General features: G+C 42.8%; 1 protein-coding gene across 14 annotated transcripts in view; it reads right to left on the bottom strand.

The window, feature by feature from the left end:
• The window catches only part of plekha6 (pleckstrin homology domain containing, family A member 6), a 99,317-nt gene that overhangs the window by 16,367 nt on the left and 58,986 nt on the right, over nt 1–23,964 (bottom strand). For 8 of the 14 annotated variants that reach the window (XM_079597417.1, XM_079597418.1, XM_079597406.1 and 5 more), the window contains 3 exons: nt 20,477–20,577; nt 9,052–9,248; nt 7,470–7,916 (listed from right to left, as the gene is read on the bottom strand). In XM_079597417.1, the coding sequence (XP_079453543.1) occupies nt 7,470–7,916; nt 9,052–9,248; nt 20,477–20,577 (745 nt within the window). The remainder of the gene's footprint in view (nt 1–7,469; nt 7,917–9,051; nt 9,249–20,476; nt 20,578–23,964) is intronic. The other 6 variants (XM_079597408.1, XM_079597410.1, XM_079597409.1 and 3 more) reach the window with 1 other exon arrangement.

Consider the following 23,964-nt stretch of genomic DNA (forward strand, 5'->3'; position numbering starts at 1 on the left):
AGAAGTTTGGGGTCAAAGTCTATTAAAATAACCGTTTCTATGTTAATATGTGTCAATTATTCTAAGTAATTTATTAATAATTTTTCAGCAGTCATTACTCCAGGCTTCAGCATCACATCTAAGAAACATTTCTTATTATCAATGTTGAAAACAGTTGTTCTGCCACTTAATATCTTTGTGGAAACAGTTATACATTTTTTAAGGATTATTTGATTAATAGATAAATTAAAGGAGCAGGATTTATTGGAAATATAAATATTTTGTAACATTATGAAAGTACCGTTCCCTTTCGTTGTCACTTCGAGTTACGTCGAATGACGACGAATGGGGTTCGCTTAGAAGCCTATCCTCTTCGAATATTAATAAAACGAGCCAATGGCAAGCAAATGCCATGGGTCTGCTGAATTTGCATAGCGTAACTCCGCCCCACTCTGTGGGTATATAAGGAAGTGAGCCGGCAACATGCAGATATGTTTTCGCTTTCGGAGCCAAGAGCATTCTTCACTCCACAAGCCATTCTGAGATCATCTCTCTTCACTCTTCGAGACGAGCTACTCTTCAGAAGTGTTGGTGTGACGGCGAATTCCAGCGAGCTTCATATTGCCTGCCGATCTGCGCAGTGGTCTGCCAGTCGTGTGTCTCTCCCTGGGCGCTTCAACACTGCTGTTTGAGTTTTATCTCTCTAAAAGAGCTGCACGCGGCGCGTCTTTTTAAAGACGGTTCGCCCGTGTGTTTCTGGGTGCGATACACAGATTAAATCAGCTGATGGGCACGGACGCTGTCTGATGTGTTTGGGCAAACGCACAGACAGCGTTCGTGGATGCGTCATGTTCTCATTGCGGGGACATGACCATCGCAATGTAACGATCGAGACTCGATGACCTCCTCGAGAGAGAGTCCCCTCATCCACACCCCGATCTATTCAACCGCAAGAGGGAATACTTCGGCTGGTGGCCAGGGTGATCAGAGGCTGCTGTGTGGAACCAACCCGACGATCTATCCTCGGTCCACACACTCCTCTTCACATTGCAACCCGTGTGGTATCCGGATGGGATCGCTGACCAGTCCCGGCCAGAGGTCGCGGGCTGGTCCAGCATTTCATTCGATGCCCCGGCAGATGAAATCTTGTCTATCGCCGCATCACAAGGTGGGCGTGAGTACGCTGGAGAAGACTCGGCTGTGCTGCCTCCTCCGGGTGTGCCAGCATTGCCCGAGTCTGAACCAGAACTCTGCCATGCTTCCCCGGGCAGTCGCGAGCATTTGGGCTTGTGTGGAACACTCCGCCATGTCCCAAGTGCTTAAGGCTGATGATCGGTTTTTGGGGACGCACCGGCACACGTCGGCCCGCCCCCAATTCCTTTCTTCCTGGACGTGCATGAAGAGGTCATGAGATTACTCAGCGGCCTCTTCCGCCTTCTCTGCCCTCGATGAGGTCGCGGCCAGTGGGTACACTGGGGTTCCCCCTATGGAGTGTTCTGTGGCAACACAACTGTGTCCCCACAGCGCCTCCACTGGCGTGGCGGCCCTAAGCACCCACCCACCCCAAAGCATGTAGGTTTTTGTCTACTCCGGTGGCAGAGATCTATAGAGCTGCGGGGCTGGCTGCCACCTCACTGCATGCTATGCCCATCCTTCAGGTCTACCAGGCCAGGGGTGCTCATTGCTAATGCACGAGGGTAGGGCTGGTCCAGGGCTCTTGCAAGAGCTGCGTGCCGCCACCGACCTCGCTCTACGGGCGACGAAGGTGACCACACGCTCCCTGGGTCAGGTGATGTCCACATATGTGGTCCAGAGACAAAAACTGGCTTAGTCTGGTTGATATGGGCGAGGCTGAGTGAACCCGCTTCCTCAACTCCCCATATCCCAGACTGGCCTCCTCGGCGGCGCAGTCGAGGACTCTGCCCAGAGTTCTCGGCTGCCCAGAGCAGACTGAGGCTCTGATCCCGCGGCCAGCTGCTCAGCCGCCGGCTCAGCTGCCTCATTCCGCTTGCCGCCGAGGGCGCCCTCCTGCGACACTCCCTGCCGGCCCTAGCAGCACCCTTCACCCAGGCCGTGCCGTGGAGGTAGTCGCAGGAAGGCGCCCCAGCCCGTACCAGCCCCGCAGCAATGCGGTGCTCCCGTTACGGGCAGCTCAGAGATGGGTTGCAGTTCTTTCTAGGAGGTGGTTGCAGGGCCACTCCTTCCCCCGGTGGAGGGCCGGGGGGAAAACCTCTTTTTCCAAAGAACTGTCTCTCCCATCTCTGAGCACACAGAGTCTCGGACGACAGTGCGCGCCACCCTCGGGTCCCGCCACTCTTGCCCTCCTCTGTCACAGAGTTCTCGGATGACAGTGCGCACGCTCACGGGCCTCGCCACTCTCGTCCCCCTCTGTCGCCAGACCCCTGCCAGAGCACGCCCCTGTGGAACGCTGGTCCTTCCCTGGCCTCCTCTGGCAGGACGCGGCTAATGACCGTGCCCCCACACCGGGCCGCTATGCCACCCACGTCTGGGCCGGTCATTCCGCTTCGCTGCACCCCCGGGGGGACGTCTGTCGTTCGCATGACCCCGCTGGCACAGTCCGTGGGAGCCTGGTTAGAGCTTCCCCCCTGTCCCGCTGGCTCGCGCGAACCATCAGGCTCGGCTATGCGATTCAGTTCGCACGGTCTCCTCCCCGCTTCAGGGGAGTCCGCTTCACTATGGTCGGTGGCAATGCCCCTGTCATGAGTGCGGAGGTCGCCACCCTGCTGGCGAAGGGTGCGATCGAGACTGTCCCTCCAGCCGCAATGAGGTTCGGCTTCTACAGCCCCTACTTCATTGTCCCCAGGAAATCCGGTGGGTTACGGCCAATCCTGGATCTGCGCGTCTTGAACCGTTCCCTTCACAGGCTTCCGTTAAAGAGGCTCAGGGCCAAGCGCATTTTCGAATGTGTGCAGCCACAGGATTGGTTTGCAGCGATCGACCTGAAGGACGCCTACTTCATGTCTCCATTTTTTCTCGTCACAGACCGTTCTTGCGGTTTGCTTTCGAGGGGCAGGCATACCGGTACGCAGTTCTCCCATTCGGGTTGGCCCTGTCTCCTCGCATCTTCACGAAGATCGTCGAGGCAGCCCTTGTGCCGCTACGGCAGCACGGGGTTCGCATCCTGAATTATCTCGATGACTGGCTAATCCTAGCTCACTCTCGGACCAGGGTTGCGAACACAGGGACCTAGTGCTCCGGCACCTAGCCCGTCTGGGCCTTCGGGTCAACTGGGAGAAGAGCAAACTTTGCCCCGTGCAGAGGATCTCTTTTCTCGGTAGGAAATTCGACTCGGTCGCCATGTGCGCGCAGCTTACGAGCGAGCGCGCGCAGTCACTGCCGACTTGCCTGAGACAATTTGAGGGCAAGAGTGCGGTTCCACTGAAACTTTTTCAGAGGCTCCTGGGGCATATGGCATCTGCAGCCGCGGCAACGCCGCTCGGATTGCTTCATATGAGACCGCTTCAGCACTGGCTTTGCGATCGAGTCCCGAGGTGGGCATGGCGTCAGGGCACGTTCCGAGTACCAGTTACTCCGACCTGCCATCAGACCTTCACCCCGTGGACGAATCTCAGCTTTCTCGGGCCGGAGTTCCCTTAGAACGAGTTTCCAGGCATGTTGTTGTCTCAACGGATGCCTCCTCCACGGGCTGGGGCGCCATGTGCAATGGACATGCTGCCGTGGGCTCCTGGACAGGACCCCACCGCCTATGGCATGTCAATTGCCTCGAGTTGCTGGCAGTACGTCTCGCTCTGCACCGCTTCCGGGCGCTGCTCAAGAACCAGCACGTACTAGTCCCATCAGACAATACCGTGACAGTAGCGTACATCAACCGACAAGGTGGTCTACGCTCCCGCCGTATGTCGCAACTCGCCCGCCACCTCCTCATATGGAGTCAGAAGCATCTGAGGTCGCTTCGAGCCATTATTTTCCGGGAGACCTGAACTGTGCAGCCGACGAGCTCTCACGGCTTCAGCCTCTTCCGAGAGAATGGAGACTCCATCCCCAGGCGGCCAGCTGATTTGGGATCAGTTCGGGGACGCACAGGTAGACCTGTTTGCCTCCCACGACTCGTCCCACTGCGCCCAGTTTTACTCCCTGACCGAGGGCACGCTCGGCACGGACGCTCTGGCGCACAGCTGGCCCCGGGGCCTCCGCAAGTATGCGTTTCCCCCAGTGAGCCTTCTTGCACAGACCCTGTGCAAGATCAGGGAGGACGAGGAGCAGGTCATAGTGGTTGCGCCGCACTGGCCCACCCGAACCTGGTTCTCCGAACTTGTACTCCTCGCGACAGCACCTCCCTGGCCAATTCCTCTGAGGAAGGACTTCCTTTCTCAGGGACGGGGCACCCCTTGGCACCCTCGTCCCGATCTTTGGAACCTCCACGTGTGGCTCCTGGACGGGACGAGGCAGGTTTGAGTACCCTACCACCAGCGGTGGTGGCTACCATCACTTCCGCTAGAGCGTCGTCCACTAGACATGCCTACGCGTTGAAGTGGAACCTCTTCGTCTCTTGGTGCTCTTCTCACTCAGAAGACCCCAGATCATGCCCGATCAGTGTCGTGCTTTCCTTCCTGCAGGATGGGTTGGAGCGAAGGCTGTCTCCCTCCACCCTGAAAGTATATGTTGCCGCTATCGCCGCACATCACGATGCAGTTGATGGTAAGTCCGTGGGAAAGCACGACCTGGTCATCAGGTTCCTGAGAGGAGCGAGGAGACTACAGCCTCCTCGCCCTCCTCTCGTTCCCTCCTGGGACCTCTCAGTGGTACTAACTGCCCTGCAGAGTGCTCCCTTTGAGCCTCTGCAATCAGTGGAGCTTAAGTTCCTGTCAATTAAGACAGCACTCCTGGTTGCTTTGGCCTCCATCAAGAGGATAGGGGACCTGCACGCATTTTCTGTAGACGAAGCGTGCCTGGAATTCGGGCCGGCCTTTTCTCACGTGATCCTGAGACCCCGGCCTGGATATGTGCCCAAGGTTCCCACCACTCCCTTCCGGGACCAGGTGGTGAACCTGCAAGCGCTGCCCCTGGAGGAGGCAGACCCAGCCTTGGCATTGCTCTGTCCAGTACGCGCCTCCGTGCTTACGTAGACAGAACGCAGTGTTTCAGGACCTCAGACCAGCTCTTTGTCTGTTATGGTGGGAAGCTGAAGGGAAAGGCTCTCTCCAAGCAAAGGTTGTCTCACTGGATAGTGGACGCCATTGCTTTGGCTTACCAGCAGCAAGGTCGACCGTGCCCCCTTGGTGTGACGGCCCACTCCACCCGGAGTGTGGCCTCCTCTTGGGCTCTAGCGCATGGCGCCTCGCTAACAGACATCTGCAGAGCTGCAGGCTGGGCGACACCCAACACATTCGCCAGATTCTACAATCTCCGAGTGGAGCCAGTGTCCTCCCGAGTACTCGCTTCAACCAGCCGGTGCTAGGACCCGCTCAGGTGTCTTCGCTTGCTCGCCATTCCACTCCACGGACTGGATACGTGCGATATTCCTCAGGTGAGCCTCATAAGCCCTGAGTTCCTCCAGCGCTGTTGACGTCAACGCCAGAGTTATGCCTCCGGCAGCTTTCGCGTTGGCTAGGTGCCACCATGTGCATGGTTCCCCCTCTGGGCGACCCCCACGTGCGTATTTCCACTGTAAGCCTCTCTCGAGCATGTGTCTTTCCCTTGGCAAGCCAGTCTGCCACCCCTGGGGTTGAAATACTCCACCCTACGGGCTGGACACCCCAGTGTTCTCGTATGCACCCCCTTCCGGGTCATATGTGTGTTTTTTAAGTCCCCCCCCTTTGGGCGGGCACTGATTGCATATTTCCACTGTGATATGCTTCCCAGTGTACCTTGGTATTCCTGTGTTAAGTAGGAGTCCTTCGTCCGTGCTAGTCTCACGACAGGGAGCTCAGACTTACGCAGGGCACTGGAAGACAGCCGAGGTGGCGTGATTGGACTGGGAACCCCATTCGTCGTCATTCGACGTAACTCGAAGTGACAACGAAAGGGAACGTCTCGGTTACGGATGTAACCCTCGTTCCCTGAGTAGGGAACGGAGACGTTACGTCTTCCTGCCACTTCCGCTGTACCGCTGGAACAGCCTGAGTTCAGCTTGGCTCCTTCAGCGAAGAAACATATCTGCATGTTGCCGGCTCACTTCCTTATATACCCACAGAGTGGGGCGGAGTTACGCTATGCAAATTCAGCAGACCCATGGCATTTGCTTGCCATTGGCTCGTTTTATTAATATTCGAAGAGGATAGGCTTCTAAGCGAACCCCATTCGTCGTCATTCGACGTAACGTCTCCGTTCCCTACTCAGGGAACGAGGGTTACATCCGTAACCGAGACGTTATTTACTGTCACTTTTAATAATTGAATGCATCCTTGCTGAATAAAAGTATTTGTAGTGTATATAGTGTATATATACTAGCATTACTTTAAAAAACTGAAACTAAACAAAAAATTTTTGTTTACAACTCCAAAAAGAACTTAAATTCCCATAAATTTTAGTTTGTGCAATCTACTTGCATTATAAACAAAAATATCAGAGAAAAATAGCAGACATTAAATCAGTTTAGTAATTGTACCAGTGTGATTAAGTTAAGTTTAACATATTAATATTAAATACTTAAATACTATAACTAAACTATAACTAAACTTAGAAAAAAATATCATACTTAAAGGACAAGTTCGGTATTTTACACTTAAAGCCCTGTTTACAGATCGTATCTGATGAAATAGAACGGTTAAGATTAAAATTTGGACACATGCTCCTGTCCCGAGAATTTTAGTTTTATTTCGCGTTTGTGGACCTATTTTGCCAAACGCGTCACACCCAGATTCTTCCGTTGAGAGCTTGAATAATAGACACCAGTTGGTGGCGATAATGCACCTTTGCCGATTGCAAGCAAACCGCTGGCATTTCATTTAATACACAGAAGAAGCAGAAGAAGAAGCGGCGGAGGAATAACGTACCTCACACAGCACATTCAATATAATCAATGGAGTTGGACAAACACTACGATAAAACCTGTTGGAAAGCATCTTTTTCAGCGTTTTTTTTTTGGGACCGTATCAGTGAACACCCCTGACCACTCGGTGAGTTTCACGTCTTTGTAAACGAAAGTTTAATGTGTTTTAGGAAGGAATCCGCCAGTGCACATAGACAACCATTGTGGGGGTGGGGGGGGAAAGCTAAATAAAACTAAAATTCTCGGGACAGGAGCATGTGTCCAAATTTTAATCTTAACCGTTATATTTCATCAGATACGATCTGTAATCAGGGCTTTAAGTGTAAAATACCGAACTTGTCCTTTAAAACTAAAACTGAAATAAAAACTGAAAATTACAAACCTAAAGATAGATTGAAAAGAAAAATAACAAAAACTAAATCAAAATCCTTTATTGAAAATAAAATAAAAACTCCCTTAAAAACGGCAACTATAATAACCCTGCTGAGAAGAAAAGGATGAGGTTGTGACGCCTCACCTGCGTCCGTCGTCCGGAGGCACCATGGCCCGGCGCTGGTTGACCCACTGCTGCAGCTGCGTCATGGAGCTTTTCCTCTGGGCGAGTCTCTCTGGTGCCGTCCTGGGCACAAAGCCCCTCCGCAGCACCACGTTCTCCTCGTGCGGCTCCCGCAAGTCCCTCACATTCTCTTGGGACTGGTATCTTGAACCGTTGGGGGGACCATAGTTACCCCAGCCGTTGGGGTGATGGGGTACAAGGCCTCCTTTCTCCCCCATCCTGCCCTCTATATTAGGGGTTACTGGGGTGCTGGGTGTGGTGTCTCTGGACTCTACTCCATTTGGCTCATGTTTGACAAGCTCGTGAAAGTCTGGCCTCTGCCCGTTGTTCTCCGCATGAGAGTTGGGCTCCAGTCGTTTGGCTACCATATCATTTTGGTCAGCTGTAGGGATGGGCTCAGATTTATTTCTGCAGGACAGCAGGAGAGAGAAAGACAAAACATCTGTGAGACAATGTCGTAAAACAGAGTGATGCCTTTGATCTTCTTTATGCAGTGTTGTTTTATAAGGAGTGCACATTACTGTTTGTTTCAGAGTATTAGGGTAGCAGTACTTAGGAAGCACTCTTGCATTCCATCTCTGCTATTTTTTTAGCATCTGCTGTTTTCGCTCCACAAGAATCATGTTTTTAAGACGCTGTTCTCAAACCCATGCCTTTTTTTCCTTCTGTGAAACCCAAAAAGTGGAAATCTTGAAGAATGTACTTTTTGAACTCTATGAATGAAGATAAAAAAAACACCAGAACCGTTTAATAAATGTAGTCTATATGACTCATGTATTTTATTTTAAGTAGTGGTTGACCAATATATCATCAAGGCCGATAAGTGAAAATTTTAAGTTATCACATCGGCCAATAAGTTATCCTGTTTGGTCGTGAAGTGTCGTATGCGGGACTTTTATTTTGACAGAGTGCAGACACACAGGAAAAATGCATGTACTGTGCATGACGGTCTGTCTGTGCAAACTATCCAAGTGAGCAACAAGTGAGCAACTGAGCAACTATGGTGCACTATATATCTAGTTGACCACTATGTGGTTATATTACTTATGTCATATTCACTTTGTAGTGTGTGTAAAAATAGCATTACCTGGTCTTTGAGTTTTTTTTTTTAAATTCCCATTGCACACAGATTTACAGTACCAGATTACTGGTAAATTTTATTGGTTACTACAGTGTTATATTTAGTGATGTTTTTAAAAATGTCTTTATTTTTGAAAAGGCCATTATATGATTACAGAATCAAGCATTTGCTATCTGAAGTATATAAACGTGTTTACTCTACATATTTTGCTAAAACGCAGCTTAATACAAGGTGTAAACAGGGCCATATAGTGCATTTTCGTCCTCATTCACTTTATATAGAAAAAGCATTTCTCCTTTTGTGTTACACAGAAGAAAGAGAGCCATAAGGGTTTGTAATGACAGGAGGGTGAGTAAATGCCAGAATGATCTCTTACATAAGAATAAATAAAAAAGTTTTTGACTGCAGGACCAACTTCTGTGTGAACCAGGATGTATTATAGATGCGTGTGTGTGTGTGTACCTGGATGTGCCTAGAATGTGGACCCTGGCAGCCTCACTCATGACTTGGATCCACTCCTCTTGCTCCCTCTGGCTGTCGGCACTGAAGTAATATGTACGAGTTCCTGCGTGCTCAACCTGCAAACAGAACGCAATACTGCCCTTTAAATCCTCACTTTCCTCCTCCTCCTCCTCCTCTTCCTCTGTTTCACGCCACACCTGCAACAGAAGGAGAAAGAAAGAGAGAATATTATTGTCTTATAGCCACTCCCATTTCGCAAGAACTTAACTGTAAACCTGATACCACAGGAACAACAGAGCATGCAAAAAAAGGCCCAACACAGTTCATGCAAAATGGTGCATTCAATTGCTCATAAGTACGTGAACACGTATACAAAATACAGCCTGCAAATGAAGGACATGCTTAAAGTTATAAGCCCAAACACAGCATTATTATTTGGAGTAATATAAGGCCTTTCAGAGCTGGAGAGATGTGGGTAGGTGAGTTTGACGTGCATGCAAACAAACAAATCAGCCTTGTTACGACTTTGTACATTTTCATGTAAATTCATATCCTCGAATTTAAGCGGGCCAAATTTGTTGATATTTAATAATGCAGCAGAACATGGGAGAAAATAGCAGATAGGACATGCAGATCAGACTCACAAATATAGTAATAGAAGGTTGACAGGTGAGCAATTTAGTCCAGTTTAATTTTACCATTTAATGACCGACATTTGATTTAGACAACTGCATATAGATGTTTGAAGATTCTTATAAAGTTTTGTCATTACTGTCAGCTCATGTTAGGAACGTAAGCAGGTGAGTCTGATCTTGTCACTTGTCATGCAGTTATAGGAGCAAAAAGAGGTGTTCTGAAATACCTACTAAATGGGGATCATCGACACACTCAGGGGTCCTCAGAGATGGGGGTGTATTGGGAACAGAGGAGAAAAGACTACATAAGGATGACTAGATCAAGTATACAAATCAACTTTAGGAGCAGGTTAGATGTGGGCTAGGTGTGGCTAGGTTTATCGTAACGGAGTGGATATAGTGTGCATTGATATACTGAAAGAATGGCGGTTAGTAGAAAAGGGGCTTTGTTGTGTTACTTCAGACACAAAACATCAGCTGTATGAAGCACATTGACACCTGACAATGTAAAACCTTTGTGTGAATGTGTAAGTATAGCACAAATTATGCTACATTTAAAAAGTAAGACTAGTTTAACTGCAGTAGACAACTTCACCACATGAGGGCACTACAGAGTTAATTGTGGACAATATACAGTCAGTGGTCATTAAAGTGGCAAAGAGCAAAGAAAACAGAAAAGATAACTGAATAAATTAGTTTGATTAAAAATGTAGTAAACAACTACACAGCTAAAAACAAAAATACTGAAGCTATTATTTCTATAATATCTTTAAAAAAAAACTCAACAAAGCTCAGAATCTACAAGCAAATTCTACCTAATGCCTCTGATTAAATGTCTAGTCTCTGTGATTAAGTTATCTTATTAAGGGACAATATTTGCCCTGGAATATTTTTTTCTAACCATACAAAAACACAGTGTGTTAGTCCATTTATGCCAAATACTTCATTCAAGTCAATTGAGAAAAAATAAAGTAAATAAATTCAAATGAATTCAAGCTGCTGTTACTTAAAAACAAAATTAATAACAAATATAGCTGTAAAATGTACAGGATATAATAACTATTACTATGGGGGTATTTTTTGTACACATTTTAAATATTTTAGGTCTTTTTTTTTACTTTCAGTGGCATTTTTGGTCAGTTTATGATGCAAGAAGCCTGTGACACAACCTCAGATTTCTATAACATACATGACAGTTTGAGGAATCACAGCACGTATACTGAATGGAGAGGGTGTGTTACCACTGATGAAACCTGACAATTACTGGAAGCTACAATAATCCCACCATAAAAATATAATGATGTAATTCAGCATCTCTACCATTGCCAATGTCTCGATTTGTCTTGCTTAAAACAAATACCTGAACTTTTAGTCATCCGAGGGTGTGCTACGGCTACTGTAACATCAGTTTCATACAAACTAATAGTTAACTGCTCTACAGGACAGTTAGCTAATTGGACACTAGAGATCATTAGGGAAGTAATTGTATTTCTTAATAGACAACACCCGATGAACAAGATTTGTTGCACATCCAAACAAATTACAGTCATATATTGTATTGTACAGATGAACGTGTTAATGTGAAATGTCTGGTAAGGTTAAAACCCAGGGAGACCCCTGAGCTTCCATTACTTCAATTAACCAGAATAACAGACCTGGACTAAACTAAAGAAATCATTTACTTTCTTGTTCATTCTCTCAATAAGCTGGATGTTGTTTGCATGCCTAAAATTCTCTTGAAACTGTTTCACAGGAAGTGGAGTATCAAAACAAAAGTTTGCCTTACGTTCATGCCGTTCGCATTGCGGAGGTTGCTCAACTTTGGAAATCTGGCACAGAAACCAGTAATGCTGTCCCAATCCTTCGCTTACCTTTGTACCCGCCAAAAGAATGCCTCATTTGCTTTGATTGAACCTCTCCCTGAGGAAACCGTCAAACACTCCCGCACTATTGATTCATTTCAGGGCTTGGCAAATTCTTTGATTACTGTAAGCATTTCATTTTTACAGGGAAGCCATTGGCCTTTGTTTAAACCTTCATTATAGTATAACCAACCTTCTAGCACATCTTTATGTAAGGTAAACAAGTGCAGGAGTAAGAGGTGTTTGGCAATATGTAAAAATATTTGACATTGCTTTGTGAGGACGCATGACGAATGAACCATGCTGAACTGAAGTGACATGATTTATCTGGTACTAATTTGACAAGTTGTCACTAACATAATGATTCAAAGTGTAATATTATAATGTGAAGAGGCAATGTAAAGTTCATAGGTTTCCCAGATGAGCAGTTAGTTATATGGTGTTGAATAATATGGCAGTCAATGTTGTTTTGGACCCCATTGACTTTCATTGTATGTCCAAAAAAGGTTAAATGTTCTTAATAAAAAAATTATAAAAAATACTACCAATAAAAATGTCTCCTTTTGTGTTCCACAGAAGAAAAAGTAGTAATACAGGTTTGGGATGACGCGGGTTAGTAAATAATAACATAACTATCGCCTTAAATAAACCTAAACAGGTTTTTAGTGATGCTTCATTGCTTGTAAATCACTTCCTCAAAGGTGCATCCTGCAGACATATTTATGTTCCAGATGAGACATTTGAGTTTACAGTGGCATCACACATCAGACTGATCTATCTTTACAGACCTCCTCTTAACTACCAGGTACTCTTCTTCTACCCAAATAATCACAGGGGCCTTCTTTTCTTCTTCACAAACTAGAAAGAAGAACTTTCCATCACATAGTATGTCAGTGCAAGACTATATTTAGTCAAAGCTTAATTATGTCCTAATTGAAAAGGTTTGTCATCATTGGTCTGTGAAGAGAAACATGAGAGCTCAATCTCATCCTCAGGAATTCCACAGGCTCAGTCAGACCACAGACAAGAGCTAGCACAAGATCCCTTCTATTGCAGCTAGCCTGAGGAAATAAGCCTACGCATGTGAAAATCGGAAAGTTTGTATTAGTATCCTGATCTGTGTAGGATTTCATGACGCCCTCTTTTTGTGCATTTGCTGATGCAAGTGAAGGCAATACACTGGACTAGCAGGTGATCTGATAAGAATGACATACATTTGACCCTTCTATTGCAAATGAAAGAAGGTCAAGCTAGATAGTCTTGTTGTAATCGGAGTGTGCATTGATGTCTCTCAGTGCCAAGAGCTGTCCGTCTCCTATGGCACTGGCACAGAGGTGCGACCTGAGAACTGTGTTTACTAGGGGTGTGACGGTACACAAAAATTACGGTTCAGGACATACCTCGGTTTTGAAGTCACGGTTCGGTACAAACATGAGAAAACTAAACATAAAATAGCTTCTTTTTTGTATTAAAGGGGTGGTAAAATGCCCTTTTCACAAGATGTAAAATAAATCTCTGATGTCCCCAGAGAGTGTGTGTGTGAAGTTGTAGCACAAAATACACCACAGATATTTGTATATAGCATGTTAAAGTTGTCACTTTTTGAGGGTTTGCAAAAAGCACCGTTTTGTGCCTGGCCCTTTAAATGCAAATAAGCTGCTGCAGAGGGCGGGGTTTCAAGAGCTCCTGTGTGTGTTAGCAGCTGCGATTACCTCACGCAGACACACACTAAAATGACAGAAACTGTTCTGCCTTTAATGTTAAAACGGAGTCAGACAAAGATGGAGAGACTCAAGAAGAAGTGACAACATTTATGTAAATGTAGTTAAGCACTTACCTGAGGTAAATGTAATGCTAGTGACATTGTTTACAAGCTGTTTTATTGATGCCTTTCTACCGTTTAAACACCGATTACACGAGATACGTTTAAGTAAGTTGTACTGTATACTGTATACCTTCAAATGTTTATTCTGTGACTATACCATTACATTTCATTAAAAAATGGAAATTCATTCATGATAAAAATGAAAAATCTCGATACGAATACGTGTACCGTTACACCCCTAGTATAGTGTTTACACTGTAGACTTACAGTAATCAAATGTCCAAGTGTGATAAGAGACAAGTAATGCTAGATCATTATTTCAACTGGCCACAATGGAAGTCACTACAGGACAGGTTATTTCCTTTGAGTACAATATCCACTAAACATAGTTTCCCATCTCGGCAATGACCCACAGCTGAGCCATCACATCATGGCACCACAACACAATCTGTTCCTGAGTTTTAGGAATTCTCTACTATTTTGTTCTGGTAAATCCCTCAATGGCCTCAGAAATCCTCTTGTACATTAGACGTACTGTAACTGTATTCTTCTATCTGTATCTTACAATGATGTACATCTCAACATCTGAATAGTGATTCTGTAGCATCTTGAAGAGAATAGAATATAATAAACTAAACTAAAGTTAAGTAAGTTAAATTACGCTATGTTACATTAAGTTGAATTAATTAAAATAAATTAAATGTTACACTTTATTTTATGGTGATATATTTACTCAGGTAATGTACTCAAAAAATTAAGCCCCTTTTTTAAAGATTCATGCGTTTCAATTAATAGTAATATTCATCAAATGTAATTGAATAATCCTAACATATTTTAATTGAATAATTGATTAAGGATTTATACACTCACCTGTAATGAGGCGTAAAATCTTTAAAAAAGGCTTACATTTTTTGAGTGATATACTGAGTAATATTAAAGCTGCAGTATGTAAGCTACTTCCCTCTGTTTATGTCTATGACGAGTCGCGCAGGTACTGGGCTACTCCGCAGTGGTACGACCCATACCAGTCTAAAAGAGTCTGAATATAAAAACTTGTTACAGGTGTACCATAGTGATTCAGGATAAGACAAAAACAAAGTTTGGAAAATGGATTCATGATGTACTCGCTCATAAATTTTGTACACAAAAAAGATACATACAGTACTGCAGAATATAGAATTACAGTTAGGGATAGGTTTTGGTTTAGGGTTAGTTACTTGTTATTATGCATAATTTACTGTTATTGCTATAGTAAGTACGTAGTAATGTGTAACTAATTAAAGTGCTATCAAATAAAATAAAATGTATCTGGGAGAAAAACGCTCAGAGAATGAGCAGTTTACCTGTCTACACAAATTACAGCAGGTGCCGATGCCCAGAGAAGCTCAATGTAAAAACAAAGGAACGGGGCAATTCTCTGGCTTATTTTTTGGAGTGCCAGACGGATGAGGAAGCAGACAGTCAAGCTTCAGCGGATGAGGAAATGACAGCCCTATACTTTCCAGTCTCCCTGCTTCGGTCTCTCTCCTTCTGAGCCTCTGACACAAGTAGTTGTACACTCTCAGTCCTGCGGAGCTAGGCTGAACTGGCCTGTGTTTGATCCTTATGTTTGCTGATCCTGGAGTCCAGGGGGCATGTAGACAGGCTAGTGTAGACAAACATGCTTTCAGAAAACTATGAGACCAAATAGGGTTGTCAAAATACCAAAAATGTCAGTAGACAACAACAACAACATAAATATAATGTACACTACCAGTCAAAAGTTTAGCATCGGTAAGATTTTTAAATCTGCTCACCAAGACTGAATTTATTTGATTAAAAATACAACAATCAAACAAAAAACAGTAATGTTAAATATTATGACAATTCAAAATGACTATATTCTATTTGAATATATTTTAAAATGTAATTAATTCCTGTGATCAAAGCTGAATTTTCAGCATCATTACTCCAGTCTTTAGTGTCACATGATCCTTCAGAAATCATTCGAATATGCGGATTTGATTCTAAAAAAAACATTAATTATTCTATATTTATATTATTGTATACTATATTTTTAAGCAATGTAGCCTTTCAGGTATTTTGCAATTAAGTTTACATTCCTTTAAGTTAAAGGTAGGGTAGGTCAGAATTGTCTAAAAAAACTTTTATTCAAATTTGTTTAAACTGTCTTTATATACCAATGCATAATTAAAATGCAAGTACTCTGAAATAGCGAGTATAAAAAACCGAGTCGCTCTAGTGTATATAATCTTCAATAAACACAGCTCATTAATTCCATTCACTCCCACCTAAAAACGGGTGCGCGACTGCGCGCACGTGGGCAGAGCCAGTAATAGCGGCGGTAGTCATGGCGACGGAGAGTGACAGTCGCGCAAGCCAATCCTGTGATTCGTCCCGAATGGAAATAATGAGCTGTGTTTAATGAAGATTAAACGGTCTAGAGTCACTCGATTTTTATACTCTTTTTATCAGAGTACTTACATTTTAATTATGCATTGATATATATAGAAAGTTTAATCAAATTTGGTAAAAAGTTTTTATATAAATCCTACCTACCCTACCTTTAATAATATTATAATAATCAACCGTACTGTACTCAGCAGCACAGCTGGGTGAAGGCAAATAACGCACATGCAACATTGCAGGAAGGTTAAAGCCACAGCAGTAGTGTGATGCTCTTCATGTTGACAAAGCAGTTAACAGCACGAGCTCAAACAACAGCAAAAATATGGGGGAGAACTGCAAAATGAATGATTGCAGCAACCTTTAATGACTAGGCGTCACGCAGGGCTGGACGGCTCCTTGTGTGTCTGTCTACCACCGTACTTTACAAACACGCACACACTCTCTGGATGGTGTGTGTCTGTTCTGAACGCTCTGATGTGTACTTCATACACAGCAAACAGACAGAGTTCACATGTCTGATAAGAGAGACACCTCAGCCCAGCACGCTAGGACAAGGTAACCAGCTCAGGGCTGCTGGGAAGAACAAAGTGAACTCAGGACAGACAACACCGGCTGCAGAGACAGGTGAGAACGGGAGGTTTCATCCAAATTGCCATCAATAGCTCTTCCAGATTGGCTGCAAACCCTGTTTTCATGGTCCACCCTACTATAGGGAAATATGAATCTATTACAAACTATATGAAAGTTGTCTGGCCGTATCTGTGCATCCCACATGCCAGTGGTTCAGCCGCTGAGGACTTTTCCCTCCAGAAAAGATTTCTCAGCTCTAAGTCTGATGGCGTGAGTCGGTAGACTCACCTCCTGATCTTTCATGTTTCTGCTGTTCATCCCTCAGAGAAAAGATGAATCTTAGGCTAAAAATGTTCCAAGCACACAGCAGTTACACAACCAGCACTCATTAATATTGCAGCGGCTCTATACTGGGGCATAAGAATGAGAGAGAGGGAGTGAAAGAAAAATAACTCTTCAAAGAGAACATAGTAGCAAACACACACATACACATTTATGTAGCCATCTAAAATAAATTGGGCTGAGAAAGAAATTATATTGCTGTTGCAGACCAAAGCATTAAAGGGCTAATTCACCCAACAATGAAAAGATTGTCATGAATTACTCACCCCCATGTCGTTTCGTTCATCTTTGGAACAATATTGTGAGAATATATTTTTTCCAGGTGATGAACAATAAAATAACTGACAGCCGAGTATGCGATTTCAGATGTAGCCAATTAGAATCCACATAACTTTAAGGAGCTCAAGCTTTTAAAGAAACTGCAGTGTGCGCTTAAAACAAAAAGAATGTTACCGTCCATTGGTTTGGACAATGTAAGGGATAATGTAAAGCGAGACGGTTGTTATAGCGAATACAACCCAGACAGGCTGATCGGGCGGAGGGGTCTTGAATTAGCCTGAAGGGGTTGTATTCGCTAGAACAACCGCCTCGCTATACATTATCCCGCTTATTACATGGCTATCTACCAAATAAACCAATAATTTGACAAAATATTGATTTAAAAAGGAGTTTATTGATTTAAAACCGACTGTATTGCTTCTGTTAAAGAACACAGTGTCCATGGCAACGCTCTGTTTTTCATGGCAACGGTGTGATATACTATCAAGAAATAACAGACCGCATTCTACATTAGAATTTAACCAAGCCATGTAATACATAGTTATCTATATAGTTATAGTTATCATTCTTGGTGTGAACAGGCCCCAACTCCAAATTGAAATAGAATTTTGTCAGATTTAGTGTACTTCTGGGGACAGTTTTGTCCACAAAATGTATCCAAGTGTCCACACACATACTTGCGCGTGTGCGTGTGTGTGTGTGCGTAAGGCCTGAAGCAACACAGAGCAAGAGAGTAATAGACTCCCCTATGTGAAACTGAAGAATATCCCGTGCCCAAAGGCCAAACACCAGTTTTGATCATTGCACACAGGAGAAGAATTTCATAAAAGAATTGGCAACACTTCCAGGAGAAGAGTCTGAATAAAAAGACCCAGAGCAAGATGCACTGCATCGGACATGTTTCAGGTTCTTTTGTCAAGGCAACATGATACATGTAACCATTCACTGTCACCGAGCATGATGAAGAATGGTTGACTAAACACACCTTCCTTTCTCCCTCTCACACACACATGACAAGCTCATTTCAATATCTCCTGGTTAATTATTAACACCAAGCTAGGTTATAAGTTCAAAACACGCACACTGGTATTTTTAGAGACATAGTGTGACATATATGATGGTGTCATGATTTTTATTATGGCTGCCATAAAAATGAACCTGATCTGCGCTGACGTGGCTCCACACCGAAACTACAGTTTAGGGGTCTCTGTGATATGAAAAAGAAACACTGCACACCTTTGCCTCAGGGTGCAGATGAAGAGGCTACTGGATCCCTCTGACTGTTGGTTTGCTTTGTTCTGCAAACATATCTCTGGAGTATAAAATAGTCTCTCTTTAGTAGAAGATTGAACAGCTTTGGATATGTTTTCAAAAACACGTGGATAAGCTGTGATGGCGGTGCGTCTAAACCTGCCATTTCCACAGGGGATGAACATTAGAAGTATAAGTGTGACGCAGAGACCAAAGTTAAATACAAAAAGAGATATTTGAGAACTATAAAGAAGACTTTGAAGTAAATGTGATCTTACAGTCAATTGACTGTTAAACCCCCTGCTTCTTAAAAAATATTATTTAATGGACAATAACAATATTGTAAAACAGACATGTTACATATACTGTATCAGAAAGGAGTTTAAGTTTAAGATTATAGAATTTAATCCAAATAGAAGGGGCAAATATAAAATAATGTCTAAATAAATCATATTTAAAGAGATAGTTCACCCAAAGATGAAAACAAACAAGATATTTTGAAGAATGTTGGTAACCAGAGTTGATGTTAGCTATTGACTTCCATAGTAAAAAAAAAATACTATGGAAGTCAATGGGTGCCGTCAACTGTCTAGTTACCGATATTCTTCAAAATATCTTCTTTAGTGTTCAGCAGAAGAAAGACCCAAATGTTGTGTAAGTAAATTATGACAACAATTTTTGGGAGAACTATCCCTTTAAGTCATTACATTATAGTCATACAAAATTATAAAATATATATAAAATTATAATATTATAAAATATTTCTTTTTCAAAACAAATGCTGTTCTTTTGAATTTTCTGTTTATCAAAGAATCCTGAAAATATATTAAGCAGCACAACTGTTTTCAACATTTATAATACTAAAAAAAAATCTTGAGCAGCAAATCACAATATTAGAATGATTAGAAGAATTGATGCTGAAAATTCAGCTTTGCCATCAAAAATAAATGACCTTTTAAAAAATATTCAAAAAGAAAACGGTTTCATGACATATGGACCTTTTCACAATATTACTGTTTTTACTGTATTTCTAATCAAAATAATGCAGCCTCTCTTAGCATAAGAGGCTTCTTTCAAAAACTTCTTACCGACCCTAAACTTCTGAATGGTAGTGTAAATAAATAATATTTTTATTCAAGTCAAATAAGCACTAAATATGTTTAAAATATAAATATAATTAAAGAATTTATCAAATACAAAATATTAACTTACATTTATATATATATATGAGTACAACTGAATAACAAAATTATTATTATAAATATTTCCAATATAACCCAATTATCAAATAACTTAATTCTAAATAAGTTAAATAAATATTTTTGCACAAAGTATCATTCAAGTATAACTAAATATGAAAAAAGCTTAAATCAGAAATTATTCTTAATACAGCTCAGACAGAATCAAAGCTTATTCCTCCTTCCTGATTATTTTCAACAAAAAAAGTATTGCCAAAGGTCATCAACGCCTCAACTTATTTACAATTGGTCAGTTTAAAAGCCAGGTGCTATTTTAAAAAAAGCAGTTTTACTAGAAACCTAACAAAACCTGCAGAGACACGACATCAGATTCTTGAACATCTCCAGCCCAGCCCTTAGGGGCCCCGTGGAGCCAGAGGCAAGAGACATAAACACAGTTACCAAACACATAACGGTCTCACATTCTCCACAAGTGGAACGAGCACACCTACAATCGTATGCTATAAACACATCTTCACATGCTACCCAGCATGCACCCTGTCTAATCTAATAGAGCCTCACACACAGGCTAACCACAACCTTATTCACTAAATTATGATAACTCACTAAATTATGATAACTCACCACAACAATGTTCTCTCACAGTGCAACCAGGGGCGCATACACTCAGAAATACTGTGATCTGTCATATATGTATGCTCTAAAAAGGTCTATGTACTCAAACCCAGTCGCCTGGGACCCTGATGAAAATATAATCTGACATTATGTTTGTCCTTCTGGCACATGGTGTGCAAACATATTCGGGAACGCATGCAAAGATGCAAAGTCCACTGCATGTGTGGGTGTGCAATCAGGGTAAATATAGAGTCTGTGGTTATGACTAAAAACAGATACAGGTCATTGAATCATGATTAATTCAGAAACATCGCTTAAAGTTTCCAATCATCATATCACCTACACTGACACCGAATACCATGTTTACCTGTCACCCCTCCCATCCCTTGTCTCGACTGCATTCAAAACATTTATTAAAAATGCACAGAGATCACCAACCTTAAAGGCAAACTTGCGGGTGATGTTGTCCAGTGCCTGAACTGGTCCAATCTTGAAGCTGAGAAGAGGAAGGCTGCCCAAGACTCCTTCTTCTTTATCGTCTGGATGGAATATAAATGAAAGAAAAAAAATTAATGTCAATGACGAACATAAACAAAAAAGAAAATAAAACATCTGTATTATTTCATTCCAACCTGGATTTTAAAAAAACTGATGAGAAATTAGATGAGGAACAATCAGAAAAGTCCAACTTTCTGTTCTGTGCCGCTACACTGGTGATGATAGGCAGCGGTAATGGAAAAGCAGGTAACCGGCAGGTGAATCCCATAATAGATATCCATTTTTATCCCAGCGCAAAGCAACGCTAATGACAGTGAAGCAAGCAGCGGCGCACGGCCTGGGAGAGAAGCGCTCGGGCTGGTTAAATAATGGAGCACATCGTTAAATTTTCATCGCGAGGAGGGCAACGGAGATCCTGTGTTCTTGCTCTCGATCCAGTACTGAGAGCTGCTGCCGGGGAAATGCAGTGAACCCACCCGCGCGCATGTGTGTGTGTGTTCTGTGTGTGTGCGTGTTTGTGTGTGAATGAGAGAGACAGGGAGGGGCGGAGGGGAAGGAGGGGTGGAGCAGGTTGTGTTTGTGCTGTATAGAAGCGAGAGAGAGAGAGAGAGAGAGAGCAAAAGATAGCTATCATCCCTCAGTGACTCAGTGCTGCAGGTATTCTGGCTCTCGACCAGCTGTACCTGCACTGAACAACCAATCAGAGTCTATTATTCTGTCAACAAAAAGGCCTGGCAAAACAGTTCTGAATAAGAACCGTGTACTGATATGGAAAAACATGATCTCCACGACAAACCTAAAAACACAATGAAATACATGAACACGGTATAAATGAGGGTTACATAACAACAACCACAACAACAACAACAAACTAAACCTGTCTGTCAGGGTTGTAATCACAGACATCGAAGAAATGTCACAGCCAATTTTCAGATTTGTGGTTATGAGTTTAGATGTGAGTTTTTCAATGGTTGATTCTTTAATTTATTAGCCTTAGTACTCTCAAATCCTGAAAACTAGTTATCTGCATAACATCTATCCTTACTTTACTAACTCCCTACATATAGCATTTGTGTCTTATTTTCCAGTAAAAATGTCTAAATATCTTTAAAACAAGATAAATCTACACGAGAAGTAAAATTGCATAATACATGGTTTCAGGGAATAAATTATACCCTGTTGGCATATTGCTATATCTTGTGTTAAGCATAAATCTAAGAAAGTTTTGTTTAAAGCAAGAACATGATATAATAATACTAAATAAATAAATAAAATAAGTGAGAAACGTAAGATATATTCAAGTGTTACTGTCTGACAATGTATTTTTAGATCACTATAAAAGAAGATTTTTTTTGGCAGTCACCTATTTTTATCACTCGGAAACTGTGAAACTCATCTGAACTGTGTCCAAGTGCTTTGACATGCTTTTGTAAACTTTAATAGGTAATTCTGACATATCAATCACACACAAAATCACTGATTAATGACAGATACATGTCAATACAAAAGCAGAGACAATATTTACATTGGGGTGAACCTTGATACTGGTTATGTAACAACAATACTAATTTACAAATTCTCTCAGAATTTGAAAAATTATTGATATCATCGGCTCGAGAAGATCCTTATTTCTCTTTTCAAACAGTTTATAGTAAAAGCCCTGCCAAAAGTGCAGTAAAAAAGGTGCACCAAACGCATTTACTGTAGTTTGGTGAATTTGCGCAAGCAAAATCCAGTCATTTTAATAGGAATCCCCACAATTGGGAATTTTGCCTGAGGAGTGAAAGATTTCGCAACAGGTTGAAGTTGGTCATGCAAAGTTGCGATGTTGGCCATCAGAAAGATGCTTGGTTTGAAAGTGACTTCTCTGTGCTTCATACATCACTACATCGCAATGGATAATGGAGCTTTTTGGCTAAAAAGATTTCACTAACATGACCACACCTAAAAGTCGGCATCAAACACATGGGGCCCTATCTTGCACCCAGCGCAATTGACTTTGTACACCGACGCATGTATCATTCCTATTTTGCACCCGCGCACAGCAGACTTTTCCCTCCACAGACGCACGTCGGTAAATTAGGAAATGAACTTGCGCTCGCGGGGGCGGTTCAGCGCAAAGAAAAGGCGTGTTCCGGCGCAAAACTTCCATGGTGCTATTTTCCAGTTTTAGAAAGCAATTGCGCCATTGACCAGGAAAAAAACAGTCTAAAGACAGTGGCGCGTTGCGCGTTAGTGATATGGTATTTTAAGGGCGCGTGCTTGGCCATAATGTTAACGCGCATCCACTTTGATTCTCTAATATAAACAGATGCAGCAGTTTTCATTTTTGCAAATCATACATTATTACAAGGAAAAATATTAACACACGAGGGAAATCATTGTTGTGTCCGTGAAGATGTGAAAAAGATCTATCTAGATAAAAAATATAATAATAATCTAGATTAGGCTAGCTAAACATTTACTACCCAAATTATACGCCTGTTTAACCGAACCTAATTTGGGTGGGTTTCTCCCATCATCCCCAATGTCACTTCTCTGTGTTTTACAGCCCTGACGAGAACGTCGGTTTCCTCGGCTGTGAACTGCTCCTGGCGTGCGCCTGGCAAATCCGCTGTTATAATAGCAATCCGCCATGGAACAAGCGCGCCGGCTCTTAAAGGGAATGTGAGAGGACGCTCTGATTGGTTTATTTCACGTTACGCCCAAACCACACCTATGAATAATGAAGCTACTTCAGACCAACCCCTTTTAGATTTGCGTCGGGCGCAAGAGTCGTTTATCTCGCTGGAAAAATAGCAACAGCGCCGGGATCCGCCCACAAAGTTACTTGCGCTTTGCACTTTGACACTTGCGTTTCAGATCGTTAAAATAGGGCCCATGAAGTTGCAATAGTATTTTCCTTCCTATTGTTAAGTACTGAGTGAAGCTGCTTCTCGAACAAGAAAAAATGTGGGGCGGGACTTAGATTGAATTGTTTGTGGCTTGCTATCACTGTGATCTCGTTGCAAGAGGGAGGGGAAGTTATTTTGATTAAAGATTAGAAAGGCGTATGACATTTGAAAAGAATAATGATATTCACAGATAAATTATTTATAATATATTCTGCAACATTCCATAAAAAAACAAGAATGATCTATTTTGATTTCATGGTGACATTTCATGGTGGGTGGGAAATGAAACTCATATAGGTTTTAAGGGTGAGTAAGTACTGACAAAATGTTCATATTTGGGTGAACTGTCCCTTTAAGGGGTAAACAATCCTTTCATCCAAGTTCTATTCTTTTTATTTGGCATAATGTACAACTCTTATATCAGCAGTGACAACAACAGCGAGCCATTTTTCAACGTCCCCCCACGTTCAGAATACCAATTGAGGCATTAAATTGCTCTGTCACACATTCTCCAACTCTTTTGCACAGTTGGGT

The sequence above is a fragment of the Phoxinus phoxinus genome (assembly GCF_949152265.1).
Source record: "Phoxinus phoxinus genome assembly, chromosome: 22".
NCBI classification, from domain to species: Eukaryota; Metazoa; Chordata; class Actinopteri; order Cypriniformes; family Leuciscidae; genus Phoxinus; species Phoxinus phoxinus.